At 41.7% G+C, this 25304-nt stretch overlaps 1 protein-coding gene across 2 annotated transcripts in view; it reads right to left on the minus strand.

Annotated features, from left to right (window-relative positions):
* dlg3 (discs, large homolog 3) overlaps positions 1–25304 on the minus strand; it is an 88445-nt gene that overhangs the window by 47640 nt on the left and 15501 nt on the right. The window contains exon 4 of one of the 2 annotated variants that reach the window (XM_084353618.1): positions 24523–24636. In XM_084353618.1, the coding sequence (XP_084209744.1) occupies positions 24523–24636 (114 nt within the window). Of the gene's footprint in view, positions 1–15906; positions 17117–24522; positions 24637–25304 lie in introns of those variants that run through there. The other variant, XM_084353619.1, reaches the window with a different exon arrangement.

A 25304-nucleotide genomic window follows, 5' to 3' on the forward strand; every position in this document is an offset into this window, starting at 1 on the left:
CTCTCGCCTGGAAGAGCTCTTTATATTACACAAGTGGCGTGGCTGACGCAGCGGGCACCACTATAACGTTCAATAACCCTGCCACCACATACCTACGGCACATTTTCTGCATTGCATTTTTTACTTCGTCATCTTAAAAGCATTTTGCGACGCGCAGACATAAAGAGATTAATTGTTTCTCGACTCGTGCTCGTGTGTCAGTGCGGCAATTAAAAAAAAAAAAAAAAAAGAGCTCTTGGAAATCCAGAAGGCTTCGTCCGCCTGCATCAACATTGCAGTCTGTGGGTAATTAGCTAGCTGAGCAGCAAAGCTACTGTGCAGCTCTGACTGAGCCTGCACCATGGCAACACACAGGGCTGTGTCTGAGCACATGCTCCTATCTGCCCCCCCCCTCCCCCTCATCCTCTTCCCTTTTCATTCCTCTTCCTTGCTGGCTTCTACCCCTCTCATCCCTCTCTCTACACCACACCTCTCATTCTTCACCTCTTCCTCATCCCTCCGTCTCTGCCCTTCTCCTCTACTAACCGACCCCCCCTCCCCCTCCTTGCATCCTCTCCTCTCTTGCATCATCACAGCCTGAACTGACAACTGAAAAGACACTCACTGGCTCACACTCGGGGAGGGCTCGGCGTCGCCGCTTTCCTCGACATTCTGAACGCAGGACTGAGAATTTTAAGGCCGCGCAGCGATCGATATGACACCGATCAGATGGCGCTTTGTATCCGAACCAGACTTCAACAATTAATGTCCATGTACAGCAAATTTGAATTAAGAGATTTCGAGAAAACACAAAGCTGGCTGGATTACATAGAGATTACGCATTTTTTTGTATTTAATGTATCCTCAAGCTGTTCACTGCTAATGCTAAACTGATCATGTGTGCAGATCTGCTGCTCGCCTCTGTTTTATCCCTCTAAATAAATATCTGGTTATTTCTTTATGTTGTTTTTGGCTGGGCCCTTTATTTCTCCAACTAATCACAAAAATAATCACAGCATAAATAACTGGGTCTGCATCTAACAATTATTATCAATGTGGGTTATCCTTATTGGATATTATTCAAACATATTTTGGTTATTATCATGGAAGACTAAGAAAGCCAACAAATATTCACTTTTGTTAAGTTGGTACAAGTGAATATTTGCTATTTTTTGCTTAAAACATAAAGTCCGACAACATTTCTATTATCAAAACTGTTTCGTGTGGAAATGTTTCGAATGAACAATCGGTCGGGTCAACATACTGTATTTCTTATAGTTTCCCCTAAAATACCCAATACTGGCAGCTCAAGCATGATTAAAGAAATAGTTCAAAATTTCAGGAAATTATATTAGCTTAGCTTAGTTTAATGACTGGAAACTAGATCTATCCTACAAATTACCACCACAGATTAGGTGTTTTATTACAGTACTTCAGAGGTACTGGTAGGTGGATTTTCTTTTGCCTTTGGACCAAACAGCCTCATACTTCCAGTCTTTAGCCAAGCTAAATATCTGCTGGTGGTAGCTTCGTATCCAATGTAAAGACATGAAAGGGGTATCAAACCTGCAAAAGCACTTTGTTAGAATGGCACTCAGTAGAGCGTATACCTCCACCAAGGCCCAACATCCAATATCAAAATTAACAGCCCTGTTATCACTCTGGATTTTAAACCACCCATAACTGCTTAACCATAATATAAACTCAGCAGATTTAGGATCTCACTCATAGATACCAGCCACCTTAATATGGTCCAACCTCCTTGGTCAAGGTTGAAGTCAAATGCTTTGATACGTAACGAAACTGTATGACACTGAGTTTTAACTGTTACATCACTGATCTAGTCCTGCCCAACCAGCCCTGCTTCACCTGGAAGAGCAAAATGTGGAGAAAAGAAAAGGCATCTTGCAGCTTTAAAGCAAGTTCTCTCCAGCCGATGCTGGCATTTCGTAATAATGTTGTGATTTATTTCCAGCTGCTGTCTGAAACACATTCAAACAGAAATGTCTGCTTTGTTCTTCCCTCACATGTCTCGGCTTGTGGGACTCCAGCTCGAAGGCAACTCTATCTGTCGTTGTTGAATGGCAACAGTTGACCTTTTTCACCGCTGATTACGATTACAGGAAATATTTCTTATGTCTAAAAATCATGGTAGCTTACAGCATCTGTGTTAGGGTTTTTTTTTCAATGAGCATTTGGGCAATTCTTCTTCACAGAAGTTGGAGAGAAGAAAAAGCATCTTCCAATAGACTGAGCATAAAGAAGTGTAGGTTTGTGGAGCATAATTTGGAGTAAACACTGTAAGATCAGATGTTAGGAATGCAAACTTCCTGACAGAGTGTATTGCCAGCAAATCTTGTCAAATCCCTCGCGAGTATCTATGGGCACCAAATCACCAAATTACATATTAGGGGGATTCCTGAATAAAACCCATCTGAATGTAAAACAGAATGTAATATAGACTTTTAGAGGTTTAGCAGGTCTAACAGATTTACAGATATTAGATATTGTGTTCTCGTGTGAATTTTGCTGAACCATCTCGACGAAATCCATCAGGCCTCACTTTGACATCAGGGCTGCAAGGATTCAAATACACAGTTACTTTTGTTGTCAATTAATCTGTCGATTATATCCTCAATTAATCAATAACTTTAATGTGGATCAGTGTTTCCCAAAGCCCAGGGTGACGTGTTCAAGTGTCATATTACTGAGGAGTAAAGAAACCAGAGAATATTCACATTTAAGAAGCTGTAATCTGCGATCTTTGACAATTTCTCTTAAAAATTACTCGATACGATTAATAGATTATCAAAATAGTTGGCCATTACTTTAATAGTTGACAACTAATTGATTTGTTGATCCTTTTTTACAGCTTTATTTGATTTGCACCTATAAGCCCACTTCAAGAATTCCTATTCTCCCTAAGAGCCATGATATAATATCTATCTATACATCCAAACGTTGTTTACTTCATACATCAATAACATGTTTAATATCAACCATAAACATCACTCAGAGATGCTCTCAGGTATTGTATAAATATCATAATCTTAATGATAGAGCTATAGCTTTCATTGTCAGTCAGACATAGTCAGGTATTTCAAAGAGTCTTTTACTGAAAGCCTAGACGATCACAAACACCAACGCTGACCCTCCAAAACACAAAGATAATTACATCAGCCCTGAATGACGTTATCGTTCTTAATGCACAGAAGTAAGAATGTGGCTGCCAACTCAAAGGCTGGACCTCTGCCTGCTATACACTAACTTTCATCATTCAGTGGTAATTCAGTCTCTTGTCTGGCCAGACTACATTTAGTGTGACCCTCAGCACTGCAGAGATGAGTATTTACCTTTTACACAGTTGTGACTGTAAATAAGAATCAGAAAACCGTCCAGAGTGCTGAACATAAACAAATAAGGTCAGGAGGAATGGCTCAGCTGCAGACTGAACAGAAATAGACTTTATATTCTAGGGATTGACTGATTATTCGATCTTATTGACTTGCCTGAACCTGGGCACTCCTGCATTACATCATTTTGTAATCTTACTTCCGTTTTAACACTACCACTACTGTGCTTAGTGTTAAAGTTAGCCATGGATAGCACAGCTTTCTGTAAAGGGGTTTTCTGAAAGGTTTCTGTGCTACGAGGTAACGTTAGCCATAAGAAGCTTCCTGATCAAACACGCGTGGTAGTTAAGTTGTTGCTTTAGAAACAGTTATTGTGGTGAAATTTTACATTGGAAGTGCAGCTAGCTCTGTCCAATAACTGCAGTGCAGCTGCTGGATGCTACCTTGCTAGCACTAAAACAAATACAATTGTAAGACAAAAGAATGGGCGGGGCAGCATGAGGTCATAAAGTGCGGTTGCTGAAAAAATAAATTAATTCAGAACTGTGCTACTTTAACGCTGATGCAGCCGCCTCTCTGTCTGCAAAGTAACTAGTCACTTCAGTCTTTAAATACATGTCGTGGAGTAGCTTAAAATAGTAATACTCAATTGTACTTGAAAAACTTACTATAAATATTTTCTCCAACAAGAAATTACAGTTTAAAAGCAAATAACATGTCATCGCCATTAGCATATGTGTCCTGCTGGTGATTTTTGAGAATTACTGGTTCGCTGAGAGTCTGGTTTCCAAACCAAGATGGCAGCAAACCATTAACTCCATCCATAAACACATCCATCCAGAAAGCTACAGATGACGTCACTCTACAGTTTATGCTGTACACGCCCATTTAAAATGATCATCTACACATGTAAAGGCACTGATATGAGTAAGAATTTGGATTTGGCTTGTGTTTGGGAAGGTTGTGTTACAATGTGAAGAAATATTAACAAAAATGCACACAGAGGGAAACAAAAAGTAATAAATCTATAAAAGCAATTTCAAGGCAGAGATGTACTCAACAGTGTAATAAGATGTATGATATTAAGCTGGGATTGCTCGTATTGTTTATATCCATAACAGGGTGAGGGCATGGTCTCTCTTTATCTCCCTGTCTCTGAGATTGAGATGCGTGCTTCTGTTTTTCCAAACTCGGTGGGTAGAAGGAGTCGATTTTCACTAATACAAAGTAATGACATGATAATAAACAGAGGGATCGTCTGTGCTCCTGTGCACATACAACAGGCATATGTCTGGAAAATGTTAGCAGTCCTCTTGTCTTGTCAGCTCAGTGGTGGGGGCGGGGTGACAGGAAGTCCACATGAGCCAAACATATGGTGTCACACTATACTGAATGTTGTTCACATACCAAGAAGCTGCAAATATATAATGCCACTTATAGATCCAAGTGGAGGACGACAATGTTGTTGTTGTTTTTTTTTTTTACGAACATAAAAAGATTGTAGAAATGGATATAGCTTCATTTTTTTCCCCCAACTTTGGGGTAAAAATGTTGCTGTAACAAAAAACATTAGCTTAAAAGAGGTTAAGTACTTACATCAAGGCAATCTACAGCTAAATTTGGGGTTTGTCTTGAGCCTCGCTTAAAAACATATCACAATGAATGTCCAGTCCTGACCAAATTCATCAGGATTATTAAAATAATTCATTCTGACCAAGGACCAAACACATTAATCAAGAATCTGATGTTTAGCCACTTTGGACTGAAACTAGACCTCCATAAAAAGAATAAAAGCACGCTATCAAAGATAAGAAAAAGGACATTATTTATAACCTGGTTCTTAACTTTAGTTTAGTTTATTTTGACCATTATTTGTATGGGTAATGCTGAGATATGGGCACACGGACACACACAGCCTTGGTGTGTGCTGTTGCTTGCTAACGTTTGCTCACAGTTAATGTACAGCAAAAGAAATAAGGCTGTTTGGGGCAAATAAACACAAATGATGATATGATCAAACTTGCTTTCGCTGGTGGTGAAGACACCATTAGACAACCACCACTGCTGATAAAAATCGAACTCAGAAACAAGGACGAGGTAAGTTTTTAATGTTTTGTTCACAATAAGTATATTCTTGCCTGGCGTGGCGACCAAATGAAACATTTGGGATAATGTTAAGTAAATGCCTTGTCGTTATTTTATTTTAATGCAGAATTCTCACATATTACATGTTTAAAAAACTGTGTAAATACTCATGCAAGCTTTACACTTCAAGATCAACTGTAAAGACACTATATCTTAACCAAAATCCCAACAACCTCCATGTCAGCGCATGTGAGTGTAATGTGATCCTAACCAGTGGATGGTCAAAACTTTGAATATACTATCCAGATTGCAAAAAACACAACATTTAGGTCAGAGTAGAAGATTGAGCTATATGTGGACTGTAGATCAATGACATAAGAGATGTTGCTAGGATAAAAATTATGTAAGATTTTGGCGTTTGATAAAGCTCCCCATCACAAATACACTGACATTGTCTTTGACTCAAATATGCAATTACTTGCCAGAGATCCTACCACTGTATTAGGACACACGGTTCTTAACCAAAATCAGTCAGTTTTAAACAATAAGACCTAGATGTGGTACTCCAGTGAAGCACTGCATGTGCATAACATATTAAACTACACTAATCATACTGAAGCACAGGTCTGTTGAGTTGTTTGCTGCTGCAGCATCCTCTCTGAATACAGCTCTACACCTGAAAATAAAGCCTTTGATTCGTACTATGTATGAAAAAAGAAAGAGCGGAGGAGGAGAAGGGCAGTGGAAGACAGGAGGGGGATGATAGAAATGAAGAACACTGAAAAAAAGAAAAGAAAAAAGAAACAACTCACACACACACACACACAAACATGCATACACACACACATACACAAAATGAGAGGCCAGACCAAATGGCTGAAGGGCTGCTTGGATAATGCATTAGACAGAGATGGCACTCAGAGCAGCTACACATGGTAAGAAATGCACTGCTTCGCCAAATGTCCTCCCCACACACACACACACACACACACACACACACACACACACACACACACACACACACGTTCCCAGAAAATGGATGAAAGAACAACAAATATTCTGTTTTCTCTGTGATGATTTAGCCCAAAGAACGTGAACACGGTTCGCTAATTAGAGCTCAAAAGATGCTCGTACATTTTGATGTATGGCAGGATTTGATCAACCTGTGTGTTCAAAACGGAGACCGTGAACGCTAGAAATCTGTGGGGCTGCTCTGTCACGTATACATGCAGGCTGAGAGAGAGCGGAGCAGAGTAACGCAGTGTGTGAAATAGCTAAATATTGTTAGCACTTTAGAATAAGGTAGTTACCAATGAATGAGTGTTATTTGTAATTAAACAACAGCCAACAAATAGTTCCTCATAACTGAATCCAATATCATATATTCACTTTAAGTTTATCTTTACAGTGATGTACATGAGTAGATTTAGCATAGTGCTGTGTAAGACTCATTTATAATCGTGACCAGAACCTTTGTGTGAGCAAGGAGAAAGTCAACATGAACATTTTGGCACAGAGAAATCAAACGCCTGGTCAGATTTGTACTCAAACTTTGAGAAGATGGTTCCTGATTTTGAGAATACTTCTGCTGGTTTAAGTTGAGGCACCCTTCTTGTGTGGCTGCTTGAATTATCCAACCGTTTAACATTTTGTAGAGAAATATTTTTGATTCCTCAAGGCAACATATTAAAAAAAAGCAGTCTGTGGTATTAGTACTGACAAAATGTCACATGATAACCAATTCATTTGTCCCTTTTGACATTTGTGTCAGACGGTTGAAACTGAAGCCGCTAAAAGGAACTGTGACATCTCATAATGTCTTCTGTGCACATCAGTTCACCAGTTAACGAGCTAGAATCGTGTGGCTGTATTATCTATTAATATGACATGTAGGTAAGAATGAATTCACCTAAATGCTCCGAATATCTCTCTAATTGTCAAATAAAAGCCGGTATCCAAGGAAGTAATAACTGCGATTAAAAAAACATTGAGGAAACATTGAATTACTTGTACTCTGATAGCTCAGATGGTAAAACCAGCGTAATCTATATTTCCAGAGTCCATCTGCACAGCATCAGCTTACCACTCCACTGCTCTGACTTCTCATTTATTCATTTATTCCAATCATTTCTGCTACGTCATATTTCATCAAGCCGCGTTAAGCTGCTATAAATGAAACAAAACGCTTCCTGCAGATGTTTCAAATTAAAAGCCCACCTAGAATGAGAGAGATTACGCCCTTTCAGCCACAGGAAGGCTCTTAATGTGAAGCATCTGAGCAGGAAGTGTTTGGATTCATTGACAGCAATCTTAAAAAGCAATTTACAAACAGTAAAATGGAAGCGACTGGAAAAAGTGAGTGAATGAAAACAACATCTCTGTTTGAGAGGAGGCGCGGCTGTGGAAATATACATAATGTTGAATTTATCCAGACAACATGTAAACATGAAGGCAGATAAGAAAACAGGAAGGGTTCTGATGAATACTAATACATACTGATAGACATACGAATATGTCTTTGGTTGTTTTTAATGCACTATTTCAGAATTTACAGTACAAAATTGGAAATGTTGTCTGCATGCAGAATCACAAATATTTGCCTATTTACATAAGATGGCAGTCTGCTCTCATGTAACCTATGATTACTTACCATATAATCATTCATTATAAATTATCTGAAAGCTATTGTATTCGTTATTCAGTAGCGAGCTCCTGTTTCTTTAGTGCTGTAACTACTACTGTGTACCTTATTGTAAAGTGTTACCAAAATAACAGCTGATATGATGGTTGAATAAAAGCAATAAAAGCACAAGCGCTGTTGAAAGCACCCACGCACCCCCACAAAAATGAAGAGGAGTCAGAAGGCTTAGGGACTAGCTCTTCTCTGATATTGATTGGATATACACATATTACATGGCAGCATGTGGGTGATGGAGCTGGTGCACCTTGCTGAGAAATGTTAGCACATTCTTGCAACAACGAGTCAAGCAGAGCAGCGAAAAAAGCCTTTTTATCCGTACGTACAGCCTATCAAACACTAGCGTCTGATTCTCGTAATTGACAGCTACAGTGGCGCAGCATTTAACATCTCATTCCATCAAAGGCCCTGTGTGTCCCTCGCTACTCTCGCTCACACAGAAAATCTGACGCTTCCATCGCTGAATCAGGAGTCCACTCTGCCCTGCACAGCACAGTCACATTTCTAGGCCAGTCGCTACTGTGATCAGCAAAAAACCCCTAAATAAAACAAAAGCAGGCAAGCAAACAAACAAACAGCGATCCCCTCCCTTTCTCCTTTCTTCTCTCCTCTCCTCCCCTGGCTGCCAGTGAGAGCCAGCGAGGGAAACAGGCGAGCTGATATAGGGCTGAGCCCTGGCAGGGCCTCTGACAATGACCATATGGATCACAGGGGCATGGCAGCCTCGGCTTCCAGCAGGACACACACCTCCACGCACACGATCTGCAGCTTCAGGCGACCGTACCTGTAAACTGTACAAAAGCCTGCATATACATCACAAGGCTGCAGCCAAAATGCAGTAATGAGTACACCATTCAATCTGCATTGGCAGAGGACACAACACATTCCTGTGAGTCCTGCATTTCACAGAGAACCTCCATGTTGAAACAATGAGGTTCAGTCTGTGAACGTGATGCAAGGGTGCAGAACAATGGAGCTACTGAGTGGAGGCTTTTAAGAGAAGTGTAGGAGGTGGGCTTCTACAACACAGCAGCTCCGGTCCCGGGTCACATCTACAGCAGCTCCACATCACAGATCAAGCTCCTTCAGCTCCCTTAATGGTGGCTCGGCTGTCAAAGCCTCCCCTGCTAGCTCACGTCAGCTTCTCACTGGCCTTTTTCTCAGCCGCTCCGTCCCTGCCCCCTCTTACAGCGTATAAAAAGCAAACTTTTGTCAAAGTGCACATAAATATTGCAGTGCACCATGTCTCCCTTGTTTCGTAGCGCATTTCCCATGATTCACCATCCTCTCTTTACCCTCGAATTTTCATGGGTAGGGAACACTTTGTTTTTGGGTAAAGGTCTGTGTCGGGCATGGGTGTGTGTGTGTGTGGTGTGTGTGTGGATGTGTGTGGGAGAGAGACAGGCAAGCGCAGAAGAGAAAATTTGATGTGGGAGGTTTTCGATAGCAGACAACTGAAATCAAATTGTGTGCTCTGAATTTATATGTGATCGGTAAAATGAAATATCGGCACTCTAATCGTGATTTAATTTTCGTAGCAGTTTGAAAAGCTGAAATACATTTTTTCAGAAATCGATTTCATTTTAACCATAAAAGTACAAATTTGCAAATACCAAAGCATTAAAGGGTTACTCCACACAATTGTTACACATTAAAGTGTGTTTAACAATCGATGATGAAGCCTACATTACCCACAATGCAACTGAGCCACTGAGTGACATCACTGGGAGCAGTTTCTCAGATTACATGCAGCTTCCTCTGGAGCCACAGAAGTCTTTATACTACTTTTGTCACATATACAGTAGTGAAAATTGTAGTTATTAGTTATTGAGAGTTTTTTCACATACTAATTTAAACATTTTGGGTCAAACTACAATTCAATTTTCTATTTTTTTCCCCGTTTTGCTATATTTTGACATACTGTATGACAAAAAACAGTGACAAGAACCGATAACTGCTTGTACATGTAGTCCTTGTAGCCAAATGTGGCACCAAAGTAAAGGTTATGGACTGTGGCTTGATGGATTTACAAATCTGTACCAAATATAAAAAGCCATTTTTCAGTTAAACAGTATAGTCTGATATTATGGGTTTGCTATACAAAGCCTGGCAGCTCTTCGACATGCTTGAAAATTGTTTAAGCTCATTAAGGTGAAACTACACTGAGCTGGATCTGATTGCCTGAATGTTTTCGTTGCAAGGTCACACAAGAGTAAAGGTTCAAAAATATCCACCTACATGTACTCTTACAACTGTAGCTGCTCTAAATCTGACTGGAGCTCATAAAACTCCTGTAGAGCTGCTCACGTTGTTACCATCAGTGCTCACTGTGGTACAGTATTTTCAAATTGCTGTGCACAGTTTGAAAGAACACTTAGAAGAAATGACTGAAATCAATCATAATATTTCGCAGCAGATTTAAGCACAGAGGCACGTTTCAAAGCTGAGATTTTTAATTTAAAAATTCACAAATTATGGTGTTGGTTGAGTCCATGTTTTATGACAACTCACGACACCTGAAACAATTTGAAGGCGACGACATTAGATCTTTTTTTCGCATCTCCTGTTGGTTCATTTGCTACTTACTGACTTCACATCGCACGGTTTACTTTGTGCTGAAGCTCTTGAAACATTTACACCTCACAAACATTATGCAAGTTCGAGACGGATACAAATAATGCAAACCAAAAATCATAAGACGTTTGGAGCGCTTGTCTGTAACGTGTTTCAAAACATTTCGCATTGTTTTGTTTGAATACAGGCTTTGAACTCCAGTGCAGACAGATTTCAAAGAGTAAATTACACTGTTTCAGCTTGTTTTGGCCTCCCACTGAATTTAAAAAATGCTCGTTGGGGTGAGTGTGGGAGAGAGGGAGGGACGGCATGAAGGAGCAGCGTCCTCGGATGAAATGTGATCTGATGTCAGTGCGACGCTGAAGCTTAAAAGTGATGTCAGAGGTGTTATGACATCACATGTGGGGTGAGCCTATACAATAAAGTAATTCACGACGCGTAATGCACGACTCCTCTTTCAGCTGTATTTAAAAAGTACTTCTGTTTGAAATGCAATCAATCCAGTCACATTTCAGGCTTTATGGTGGTGATGTTTCAATTTAAGTATTATAAGTGCTTATGATTCTTGGCAGATTCCATATGCATAAAATGAAACTGATCAATAGAAAACCGACTGTTACCTTTTTTCAGCCTCTGTTATTATTCTCTTGTCAAGGTTAAAAATAGTAAAGCAGCAAAGACACAAACAAAACCTGAAACACACAAAATGATCCACTGATGTTGCTTATAAATCTGTGCACCTTCATTTTTTCTTTTCCTCCTCTCATGACTTACTTTTCTTTGATTGAATATAAAGTGGCTTCTTACACAATCACTTTCCAAAATTGTAAAAGGAAAATATTTTTAATTGTCATATCTGCATTTACTCTTTTTGTTCTTTAAATGTGTGTATCCACGAGTTTCCTGGGGAGAGAATCGGTTACGGGTGATACTTCTGGTGTTTCGGCAGAATTAGCAATAATAGAAATAGTGTCAGTAGTATTAACTCAATAAAGTCGCTAACCTGGATCTTCATGAATGACCAATCGCTCTAAGAACGAGGATTAGTGTCCTGTTACATGGAAAATGCCGGTTCGGGTTAAGTGACAGGATGTGCCGGAAGTCGCGGCCAAGGTATCATGTGGGCTAGGAATAAGGGATGTTACTGTTGTTTGAATTTGAGTGTTGTTAATAAAGTTTGTGCATGATTTTACGCTCCTGTTATTTTCATTTAATTTTGTACAATTTTCACTTTATGCTAAGATGCAAAAACCACCTTAAATCCCATACCACAACCAGTCAAACCAATAAATATATGATCAAATTAATAATCAAACACAAAAAGAGCAAAAACAATTATACACATATGCAAAAAAACCACAGCAGAACAGTAAAGATAACTTGAAGTCTTGGAAACCAAAGGGCCAGAATGATAACTTCTAACAGCAACGAATATATACAGCTCCATGAAAGAAGCAAAACACTACGGGGCGATGAGGCCTCCCGACCATCCAACACCTGGGATGTCGTCCTAATCTGCCAAGAACAGGAGTCATCATCCCGACACTTCTGGCAGGACAGAAATATGACCAAATGGCAGCCAACATCACACCACAACCTGTGACATAAAGGAGGTCTACAGCCAAAATCATAAAGGTAAACAAACAAAATGCTGTGAGTCTATTAATAACAACTCACTACAAAGCACTGCCTTCATGATGTCCTCGAGGTCAAGGTTGCCTAGCCCCATGAGGAGTCCTCCTTTCATGAGTGGTGTCAGGGAAGACGGAGGAACGCTTTGTATTCTTCGGAAAAATCCTACTGGATCATATTTTGGGTCGGGACATCCTCACAGCTCTAAGCTACCTCATCCATAACATCCACTACTGTTACATCTTATAGCCTTTCCCCATTTCTTAATTTTCCTACGAATGCAGCTCTCCCCTTTTATTCTATCAAGTGTTCGCCTCCCTGTTCCGGCTGCACTCATCGTCACAAAAGCTACCCCGAAATTGGGGATCTGACTCTAAAAAAAAACAATCGCGGTGTAATTATCTGTCACATCGAGCTGAATGTTTGACAGGAACTGCCATCCATCTCGGCCCTTATCGCTCACCCTAGATGAAAAGATAATGTATGGATATGCTGAGCGCACTTTCATTCAGGTCACATATCTCTTGCCTTCTTATTCCAAGACAAGCTCATAGATAAATCTCTCTTGATCTGATGAGAATATTCCAGGTTTTAGATGGAGCCTTTCAAGATCACAGTAGGGGATCCAGCTCAAGACATTTGGACATGGAGCACATGTAAATCCCATCTGTTAATGCTCTCTGGGTCGCTGTTACAGGAGTGGCAAATGAATGAAATTCTCGTCAGACAGATGTACAAACCAAAGATACCGATAGATCAATGTGACTGTAAGAGACACACACACACACACACGCAGGCACAAACACTTCTGATCAAGGCCCGAAGGCTTTCGAGTCGTAATCACCTTTGGGAGTGTTCGACATGGAACGCCCACCGTGCCTGTGCATTCATTTAAAACACCACTGCCACTACAGAGGCCTGTTATAAACAATGGGTCTGGCAAAGCATTTTGGACCAAATCTTGATGCTAATAAATAAAGTAAAATCCAATTAATATTTAAAGCCAATCATAGCCACAGAGCTGGAGAACACACAAAGACAGATTGGAGCCCGCGAGGGGAAAGAGGGAGCTTTCTGACTGGAGCTCCCAGTGGACTGAGGTCTCTACTTTTCTCAGATTTAAATTCAAAAGCTCTTGTTTTAAAGAATGTTCTCATAATCCCAACTGGAGTCATCCACAATTATCCGAGCAAGCTCTTGACAAAAGCAGCACAATCGTTTACTAAATAGATGACAGAGGAAACAAAAAAATTAATATGGCATGATTATGTCTTGTGGTGTCTAACGATTTCCTCGCACATACATGAAACGTTCATGGCTGCAGAAGCCATTTAAAAATGTCAATGATCCAGCTATAAAGAGCCTACTCAGATAATTCTGAATGACTGTGCAAGGTTATTGCTTCTCATCGCATCCAAAAACACGAGTCGTTATGAAAGCTATAAGATAATAGACGCGCGCGTGTGTGTGTGGTTGGGCGTGTGTGTGATTACTGCCCTGCTCTCCGGCTCTGTATAGGTAGTGGGGGAGGGGTAGCATTCACATTTCTCACCCAAGGATGAGCAACGGTGACTGAGGAGAGCTGGGTGGGTGGGGGTAGCGTTGGTGGTGGGTGTGCATCTCCATCCCCATCTCCATCTCCATCCATGCAGTGCTGTATAGCCCGTTTACAGGCAAAGGGGAGCGCACACTGGCCATTTACACGCCTGTTTTAAGAGATGGAGGGACAGATGCTTGTCCACAGTGTCAGGGCCTCGCTTGCTTTCTCTCTCTGACAGCACCACCAACTGCCTCCTCTTACATAACCCCCTCCCCCTCTCCAGGCCCACTGCCTGCCTTTATTGGCTTATTTCTCTCTTTTTCAACCTTTGCATTTTCACCCCACTGACTGCTGCCTTTTCTCCCCCATCATCCAACGCTCATTTGTAATTCCAGCTCTTTTTATTCCAACGTAGATACTCCGGGACTAAAGCCACGAATGCCAGGTTGGATAATTTCTCTAAAGAGTTTGTGTGATGCATATTCGCATGATACAGCGAGGAAGCAAGAATCCTTCGAAAGGACAGGACAAGATAGGATTCTTGAGTGTTTTATCCAATTAACAGGGCCGTTTAGACAACATAAGATCTCTACATCAGTCACGATGTTTGAACACATTTTATCACGTAAATACTAATTTTGTTATATCGTTAGTTGACTGTATAATAACCATGCCGGAGAGGAGCAGTGGAAAAATTAGGTGGTAATACTGATGGAGAGCAAAATCTCCATGTAAGCAATAAATGCTTACATAATCACATCTGCTGTGAGCTTTCAAATGTGTGAAATAAGCCTGATTGGTCTGGACGCAGCTGATAAGAAAAAGATTTTTATGCAACACAAACCTAAAGAGAAAGTGTCAATCTCTAAAACCTCTCCTCGGTTGTAGTAATCTGCTAATATCATCCAGGTTGCGGCACATATGTGGGCTCAGCTCAGGGGGATTTCTTCCACTCTGCCTCTGAAATTTCAGCCTCCATTTTACCCCCGTGCTTCCTCTCACCTTCCCTCTTGATGTTGCCTCACATTTTCTTGCTCAAAACGCGAACACACATAAACGGAGGAACTACAAACAATGCAGCGGCTCCCACTTGCCGCAAATACGAGACTACATAGACACATACTCATGCACAGTGAGAAACATTCCTTGAATCTCATGCTCGCCGAGCTACCCTTCCCCCACCCCCGAGCTCACTCTCATGCTCACATACATGCACCTTGGTTAATTAAAGTCTGTGCTTCTGAAGCGGTTCTGACCTTTTATCAACTGTGATTTATAAATACAAGTAAATAAAGGCAGATAATAGAATCAAAATGGAGCGTACGCAAAGAGGCGGTTTCATTCACACTGTGCAGCATGTATGACAGGCAGTGTTTGGACACAGATTACTGCTGATCCTCTATTTTTATGACAACACATTCGTTATTTAGTGATTCTTTGAAGCAGAAAAAAAAAATGGCTTGCTAGAAACCGGACGCCAAATAAGAATGGAGCTGGTATTGGAGATCGATTTCATCATCTCTTCCTTTACTCTGAGCTAATGAGACACAATCCTACAATTAGTTGATCCCTGAGAAATCCATTTCTTACACGTAATTTCTCACAAACTCAATGTGTAATGTTACCGGCTTGAGAGAGAACTTAAAATAAATGCACACTGCATCTCAGGGCTGCTTCAATGAATGAAAATGCACCATTTTTTGGCCTGTGGTAACTGCATCAGCGTGAGCCTTTGACGACATACACTAGGTGTGTTAAATCTATAAGCATTAGTCATCTGCATCAAATCCAAACATGCAGATCATCTCCATGTGTGTGCAGTGAAACCGGATCAGTCCTGTTCTGTTCTCCTTCCAATAGAGGAAGCACAGTCGACAAATGGGAAACGGACGACTTGAGATGAATACTAAATATGAATTCTCCTCAGCCACAGCTGATACATGATGGTCTCTGTTTTACTACAGCAAACAGCTCATCTGATCCCAGTCTCCCCCGCCAGGCCCCACAGGCCTGAGCTATCTAACAGAGTGAAGAAGATGAGTTACCTGATCATACCACTCCCGGTTGGTACAGGTGCACTCGGGCCACCATCCTCCTTGTCCACTGGAGTTGTTGCCGTTTACTTTGGGGCCACCCTTGGATTGGCCCTTTGGGTTGGGGCCTCCAGGGCCTCCACCAGACATAATCTTGCCCTTACTTCTCCCCAAAGTGCCCCCTCCTCCTCCCATGCCTCCACCTCCCCCTGAGGCTGGAGGGGGTAAGGTCTGGCCTCCCCCATACCCAGGCGGGTATCCATAGGGCTCGGCCTGCCAGTCTCCTCCATATGACGGGGCATCCATCCTACGCAGGGCAGCCATACGGGTCACTTCATAACATTCTGGGCACTTGCAACAGTGGTGATGTTTGTGCATGCTGGCTGTGCTGGCTGGGGCTGACGCTGAGCCGAGCGGCGTGGCACTCTGTCTCTGCTGCCTCCTCAGATCTCACACAGCACGCTGTGATCGGCTCACAGAGCGCTAATGCCGACGGAAATAACACTAATCACAGGAATTTCTACAGATTTTCCCTTTTTCGTCAAATCCTGTCACTCTCCGCTTTATTCCTCACGGATGTAGAAAAAAAAAACGATCGAGAGGGACGGGAAGCAGCAACAGGAAAACAAAAAATACAAAATGGGCACGTAGTCTTTGTCCTCTTGACGTAGAAGATCAAAGGAAATATTCAAAATATTGTATACGACCACACAATCAGAGACCAGCCCCGATGATAGAAATTTCCTCTTGCTTCTCTCGGTTCACAGTGATGCGCATATAAATTCATAGATATATATATAATCTTTTGTTTATATATCATATATATTTACACACACAAATACATATAAAAATATTAATATAAACAGACAAGCACAAATACAGATATGTACAGGGATAAATGTATATATATATAAATATCTATATGCGTGTGTACAAATATATATATAGATATATAAACAATATGTATAAATAAATGATATCCGCAGATGAAAATCTTCCTCTGTTAATTCTTGGTATCTTCCCGCTCTGTCAAAAGCTCACGGTTTTCCTCCTGCGTTGATAATCGTTGTCTTTCTCTCTCTGTCTCTTTTCTCAGCCTGCAGAGAGGAGCTGAGCACTGGATCGCCTCTCAGTCAGCTTGCCCTAGATGTGGATTATTCAGAGGGATGCGAGCAAGCAAGAGGGAGATGGAGAGCGAGAGAGATAGGGAGAGAGAGAGAGAGAGAGAGAGAGGCAGGGAGAGAGGAGGGGGGTGATACGTAGCAGCATCCCTCCAGCACCTCAGCCCTGACAGCCACAGCCAATCAACTGGCAGCGCTGCCATCAGCAGCAGCAGCACCAACAGGACTGAGCGCTTCACTAGCTGCTCTTAAAGGGGCCGCGACACAAAACCTCACTGCTGCCCGCACTTGGGTGAAAAGGTACTGCTTCACAAATCAAAGCGCAATGAAAACGTTGCATCCGTCTTTTTTTCTCAATAAAGAAAGGTCAGGAAGTCATAGCCTGCAACCTGGCAATGCCGACCCTCGATCCTCATCCGCTTATTAAAGTCTAATCCGTGTTTTTCATCAGACCAATGCAGCCAAAATCCAACTTACAGCGGGCACCCCTGTCCCTCCTACTGGTCACTGGTCACCTCCACGGTCATCTCTAGTTCAGCTGCAGACTTAACAGCTTTCTTGTGCAAGTGATTGGCAACCTCAGGCTCTGTGTCACAGCAAGCATCTGTAAATAATCTCACAATGGAGGCAGGTGCAGCAGAAGTAAATCCTTTTTCTCCTGGGTATCACTAGACCTGCCACTCCACAGAGGATGTCTTTGAATCACCGCGCATTACTTTACATCATTCTCTATCCCTCTCCCTTTTTTTTTTTTTTTAGTATTACTACTAGCATAGCAGCACTGCTGCTGAATTATTGTATCATTAAGTCCTGCTCGTGTGTGGGATTGGGTCAAAATATACACAGTAAGAGGAAAACTGCAGTCCTGAAGCCTCGTTCAAGAACCATAGGGGAAATATTCTATGTTCACAATGATGACATCAACACATGTGTACGAAACCAACAAGATTACACGCTTGGGCTTTTCGAGTGGGTGGAGGAAGAGATTGAGAGTGAGAATGTGTGAGGGGGAAAAAAAAGAGAGAAGGAGAGACTATATGGCTTTCATGTATCCGTGGCAGTTATATTTTCAGTAATGCGAGAGGACTGACTATGAACCATTTAGCACGCTTTTGAATTTGTGGGTTGATCACAGCGAGATATAAAGCATCCTGACACTGAGGGTGAAGGTAGATTTTTGAGAGAACTAAGAGGGAATGTTACCATGTCGCCATTAAAGCCCTGCATATATGCATTATTAATGAAATGTGACGGGGAATGGAGCTGGGTGTGTCTGCATGGGGGAGAGTGTATATTTGTACATAGTCTGCATGTTACAGCACTCATACATGAATGGTAGTGTCTTTTTAGCGTTCAGACTAAGTGGCTTTAAATTACACGCGTGTTAATGTGTCTCTGTGCAACCTTCATGTTATATTGAGCAGGATTTTAGGGCGAGGGCAGACTGCATTGTGTTGCAGCCCTACCAGGAGGCACACACAGCAGGCTCAGCCACACTAAATTACATGCAACAGTAACTATCTTCATTATAATGATGTTATTTCGCTGTAACCTACAGAGATTTGCCAAGCAAAAAGAGCAAAAAGAAGAGAAACTTGGGCATTTTTTAAAAAACAGAACCACCATAAACCACTGAATGCCTCATGTTACATTGTCGGATGCAGCCACAAACCCTGCTGAAGCCAATCAGAGCGGCGAGGCGGGGCTTCGAGGCAGCGGCTTGAAAGGACGATGTAAGCATATCGATCACAGCACACATGACCGAGCACATGTTGCAACCATCCTTCCCAAGCCTCGCTCTGTCTCTCTTATAAACTGTCCACATCGCATTTACCACTCAGCGCTGTGAGAGGGTTTGCAGTACAAAAATAAACACACACTGTACAGCACACAAGATGAGTGAACGTCAGGCAGGATACACATAATAAAGGCAGGAGAGATGGACACAGATGGATCATCTGCACTGAATGAACACAGATAAGTCATCTGTATGGGTGGGCGTGCACATACACACACAACGGCGAAATGAACTGTGTGTGTGTGTGTAGACGTACCTCTAGAATAGAGAAACCTCTCCCTTTAAATATTACATAATATAAAAATATATAAATAATTGGTCGATCTTTTTAGAGCCAATCAATTGTTGGTTATTCGTATCAGGAGGAAAGCAGGAAGAGGAATACAGGAAGTTAACATGCCCTAATCAAATTAGAGCTATTACAGAGGACAGAAGAGGTCTTGAAGGTTAATGTAGTGTTGGGGTAGATGTCTTAAAAAACATGTCATCGTTCTTTTATGGATACGATGACATGTCTTGTGTCTTCTTAACTTCTGCTTCTTTAACGCTAACCGTTTCAACAGAGTGCTGATAATGTGAAATCCACACAACTGCAATCTTATACAGGTAGCATAAAACCAACATTAGTACACTGTAGTGTAATAAGCACCATGTTCCTGCAAAAAAATACAACCTTTGTGCAGATTGTGTTGAATTGTCATGAAGACTGTGTCGCCTACATTTTTGCTAGGCTCAACTACACACATATTTTCTCAGGTTTCCGTTTACACTGTCCCTGTGTTAGATTACACGACATTGTGAAATTTAATCGGCAGTTTATAGCCTAATAAATCTGTCACCAATGTAAGATTATTTTTCCACTTGTGACACGGTGCCAAGCAGAAAAAAAGGAATAATCAGTTACTGCTATGTCTTTAGTGGCTTTACATAAATACCAGAGATGAAAAAATGTAAAACCATCAAATACAAACAAGGGGGAGGGTCTGGTTTGTGCTACTACGTTAGCTCCTGAACAGCCACTGTCATCGCCAACCGCAACCAACTACCTCATGTCTCACTTACATGTTACGACACACTTGGGCTGCCACTCAGCTCATTTTTAATGTGCGTTGTCAATGCTGTTAAGAATTTAAGTATGAAATAACCGACTATGTAAAAGCTTTCCACCATTTTTGACAGGAGAGTGCCTTGGATTTTTCTTTTTTAAACTAGCATGTTAGCATTTGGAAATTTTGGCTGCATTTTCTTTGTCATTCTTGTGTGACTAGCTCGATAATAGCTTGAGAAATACATCTGCCTAGCCTCGTGGAAGATGCGCAATGAGTGTATGGGCAGAGAGCTACATAGGCAGACAGACTACTTGCCGAATTGGGCAACTGGATGAGCTTATTACAGGCCTGCGACAGCCAAAGATACTGTATTTTTTCTTTTTTGCTGTCGAAATGTTCAGATATTTTCCACAAATATAACAAAAAAAAAATGCTTCTCGAACATCTTACGAACCCTAGCTTTAATAAACAATGAAAACCTTTTTATCATAATCACTGAAACAACACTGCACAGCAGGGTACGATTGAACTGTTAGCTTGTAATTACACTCTGACTCTTACCAAATTCAATAACTACTCCTATCCTGGAGAAAATACAATAAGAACAACTTGGTTTTAGTAGACCCAGAAGAATAGCAATCTTGTAGGAGTCATGGCAATTTAAAAAAACGGACATTCACCTAACACATATCCATCCACGTACGTGCACGAGTGAGTGGTGCTTGTGTGTGTGCGTGCGTGCGGTCCTTGATAAATGTTGTGCCCAATTAAACAGCTTAGACTGGAAAGATGTGGATCACCGGCATTAGGTGATTTATCTTGTGAAATGAAAGCAGTAACCTCTGACCTTCTGTTGACAAATGAAAAACAGGGAGCTGTGATTTATGGCATAAACGTGGAAATTATCCTGCGCTTTTCAACAGAGATGCTTCTTCTTCACATCCCAGCTTACAGCTTCCCCCAACACTCAGCATCCACTCGGTATCAGGCTGCACGGCCCTTATTACATAAACCCACCTGGACACCCTGTAACAAACACACACACACTAACACACACACGCTATAGTAATGAGCGTTACAACCCCCAACCACTGCACAGACCATGTATTGAGCTTTTCAGTCATTTTGAGACATTTCTCCGAGAAGCTGTGTGACTACTCCTTCGTCACCTGACCGGATGCAGCGCCATAAAAGGACAGTCGGTAGTGAGGCAGTCTTAAAGTGGCAGCTCCATATCAACACGTACTAAGCTGCTCTACTGTAGCCTTAACTAACTGCAAGAGGGGGTGAGGAAGCAAGTCTTATAAGTCTCTCTCAGGCGTCATTGCATCTTAGCAGAATCAACTTGTTTCTTACACAAAGATAAGGGAAGGAATAAATCCCAGAATATAAGAGAGTCTTTACAGTGAAGTCCTCACTGCTGAATGAATCCTAGCTTTGTAAATGTGCAGAAGGGGGGTTGTGCATGGAAAAGAAAGAGAGAGCGCAAGACTGAGAGAGAATGAGAGATGCTCATCAGTTTTGCTCTAAAAGCCAATGTAACCTGCCGAGCAGCCACAACGACTCTCTCCCAGTGATGCAGATGCAGAAAACAAAGGCTACACAGCTAAGACTCCTATTAATAGGCCTCAGTGGCAGAGAACAGCTGCTCCACCACACACACCAAACACAGCACCTCCATCTGATGGAATAATGAGAGAGAGAAGCATACACATGGAGGGAAATGAGGGAGACAGGAAAAGAGGAATGCAAGATGGCAAGAGATTGCATCAGAGATGAATGGCTAAGGAACAGTCTGTGCCATAGACTTTGTGCATGCATAGAAAGACAGAGGCTGAAAGAAAGAAAGAGAGATAAAGATTTTGGGGTTGCAAGTAGGAGGTTAAGAGATGAGAGGAAGGTGTAAGCAGTTGATAAAATATGATAAAAGGTGCCGTTGGTCCACGACAGACGCCATAACCAAAATGAAACAGAGCTTAGGTGCCCTGTGTGTGGGCAGAAATGCGATGACTTGAGGGGGCATTACTGAAGCATGGTGCTGAACAGAAGGGGGAGTAAAAATAGAGAGAAGAAAATAGAGAGATGCCGAGAAAACAACAAAGTGCTTATGTGTCCATGAGTGCATTGGAATGCAAAATAAACTCTGTGCAATTACCCGTTCACCTTGCCACAGAGAGAGAGAGAGAGGGAGAGAGGGAGAGAGGGAGAGAGCAATGCATCTGAAATCAGTGTGCTTGCTGAGTGTGCATCATCACGAATGTGCTTGATGCGTGTGTGTGCACGGTGTAAAAACAGAGCAGAAAGAGAGGGAGAGAGAGGGGGAGAGAGAGAGAGAGAGAGAAAAACAACAAAGACAACGAATTAAAAGAGGAATGAAAAAGACAGGATGAAAAAAAACAGAGAAGCGAGGAGAGAGATAGAGAGTAAAAGAGAGTCGGAGCAGTCTGTAGGGATGCAGGCGGGGGAGGAATGTGGTTTCCATGGCAACCCGATGGAAGGCTGAGCTCTGGGTGTCCGTTCCAGCTCTGCACTGCACCGGCCCTCGCCTCTCAGCCGCCCTGCTCTCTCTCTCGCTCTCTCTCTCTTCAGCCTCCCCCACTACATCTTTCTCTCCACACACACCCCCTTCTTCTCTCCCTTTCATTGCCTCCCTCCCGTTCCCTGCGCCTCCTCGGCTCCTTCGCCTCCCTCCTTCATGTGATAGAGGGAGTCACACACACACACGCACACACACCATATTATCCACACCAGAGTCAACCTGTACTGTCACTGTATTCTAATGCGGACGTTATCATGCGAGCGCACTGAATCCATGTGCTTACAGGAAGCATCTCCCTCTCTTCTACCCCTTCCAAGCCCCCTTATCCTCAACGCCTCCACTCACCCACCCATTGCACTAGTTCTGGGCTCAGCTGAAAAGCCAACGCCTGCGGCCACTGTGCTGCCATGTGCCACTGGCCGTGTTGTAATGGGGAAGGCATGTAACCACAAGGGCTTTTTACAACACAGAGGAACATGGCTAGCCTACGAGACACATCTCTGTCATGAAATACAAGGACATGTAAGCAGCAGGTTGACCACAACTCTCGAAAAAACTGTTTTTGGAAAATACACTCATTCGCTGTCTTGGCATGAGTTAGATGAGATGATCAATAGCACTTTATGTCTCCGCGCTAAATATAATGCTAGATTCAGCAGGCGGTTAGCTTAGCTTAGCATACACAGATTGGCAACAGGGGGACACAGCTTGCACAATCTGCAGCAGTCACAGTCTGACTACCAGCACCTCTTAAGCCTGCTTATAGGGATGCACAATGGGAATGTTTTACTTGTGGCTGATACGGATAAGATAACTGATAATTTTGTATTTTAAAAAAGAAGTTCTCAGCCTGAAGTTTGTGAATTATAAATTGTGTTGTTTTCCATACAACAGTATGTTTGGCTTCCTGCGTGGCTCTACCCAGGCGCAGCACTTTGAAGTCGTCTTCTTCTATGCGTTTATTGTCACAAACCAACTCTGAAGGATACATACCGCCACCCATGGTATCAGAGTGTGAAATTCTGGACTTGTTAAGTCAATGAAAGACATTTGTCTTTGTATTACTGGCTGTATTTATCGGCTATAATTTAATTTTAGCTGATAATATATTGCCCTGATATACATGGTGCATCTCTACTCACTTTCAAACACAATATATCTGCTTTGTTTAATCTGTACAAAAAACAAAGTGTTACAGCACATAGTGCCTCATAATCCACACATCGTAGTTTAACACTTTTAATATGTACAGATTAAACAAAGATATGCAACGTGTTAATCTAATATACACATGAGCAACAAAAAATGTGACGGAGAGGTGCAAAAAAACAGAGGGGCATGACCTGGGCACGCCTTAGTGCAAAGACTACATTAGCCCATTAAAACAGAGATTTATTTAGTATTAGAGAGATTAAGATTATTAAAAGAGATGATAGTAGTCTGGATTTTGTTACCTTTAGACTGCCTTCCCTTTGATTCTAGTCTTCATGCTAAGCTAAGCTAACCACCTGCTGGCCCTAGCTTTATAATTAGCACAAGAGTGTGTTCTTTTAAATTGTTGGCATCAGCTCGTAGTGACAGTGAGAGCCACAACATGGTATAAAGCATGAACTAATACTTTGGATTTAACTGTTTTACAGTTGCAGAGTGTGATGTCAAAATATTTTTTAAAAATGGCTATGTGTCACATAATTACTGTCCAAGTATGATTAAAAGCATACATGCTATTAATTACTGTGATCTGTACGAGCATAATAGATGTAAATGATGGTAGGTGTTAAAATGCTGTAGAGGAAATGAATTAATTTAATTATTAGCATTTAATATTAACATTACAATAAGCAACACATATTATGAGCAGGTCAGATTGAGGTGATTCTGTCTATTCAAACTGAAGCTTTGTTATTTATGAGTGATTTCTCAACATTAATAAAACATCCCAAAGGTCATCAACCTTTTTCGAACAGGAACACATATTTCATGATGCCTCTGCGATACCTCGCTACACCGTCATGGAGACTTATTGTCAGTATCGTTAAGAACAGCTTCTATTAGCAGCATAGAGGAAAACTGTGTTCAGGAGGACCCTTGGAAAATCCCCCTTTGCTTTGCTTTACTCACCTTTGGCATGTCGACATGGGAACGAGCCACCAAGCCAGAGACTCGCTCCACTTTGTGAGGGCTCCTCCTGCTGGTCACTCGTACCCGAGACACGCCCTCCTCCTCCTCTTCCTCCTGGTTGGACAAGAGTGAATAAAATCAGAGAGAGAAAACAATCCTCCGGCAATGATCAAGACACACACACACACACACACACACACACACACACACACACACACACACACACACACACACACACACACACACACACACACACACAAAAGATCTAAAAGAACAGCTCAACATTTTGGGAAATATGTTCACTTGCTTCCTTGCGGAGAGTTAGATATGAAAAGCGATACCACTCGTAACACCTGTAGGTCACGGTCTCAACTTGAAAAAAAACATACATTTTTATTTTTATTGTGCAAACAGAATATTTCGATGGCTGCAAGAGACTTAAAAGATTCTGTAAATACATTCATTTCAGTGGTAAGTGTTAAGCGATGAGTAAAATCAGATGTTTAGCTCTGTGGCACGAACATAATAATACTACATGAAAGACACAAACTGGGCTAGCCTGCATGCTTAACATGAAACTAAACCCAGCAGATGGAAAGCTTAGCTTAGTATAGAGACTGTTAGCGGGAAGACACACCCAGCCTGGCTCTGTCTAAAAGCTATGAAAATCTGCCTACCAGCACTTCTAAGGCTCCCTTATTAACACATTACATCTTGTTTGTTAAAACATCATGTGTAAAAACAATGATTTGTGATTACATACTGGAATTACCTCCTGGTTT

This window comes from Pagrus pagrus (genome assembly GCF_965226575.1).
Source record: "Pagrus pagrus genome assembly, chromosome: 5".
Taxonomy (NCBI): Eukaryota; Metazoa; Chordata; class Actinopteri; order Spariformes; family Sparidae; genus Pagrus; species Pagrus pagrus.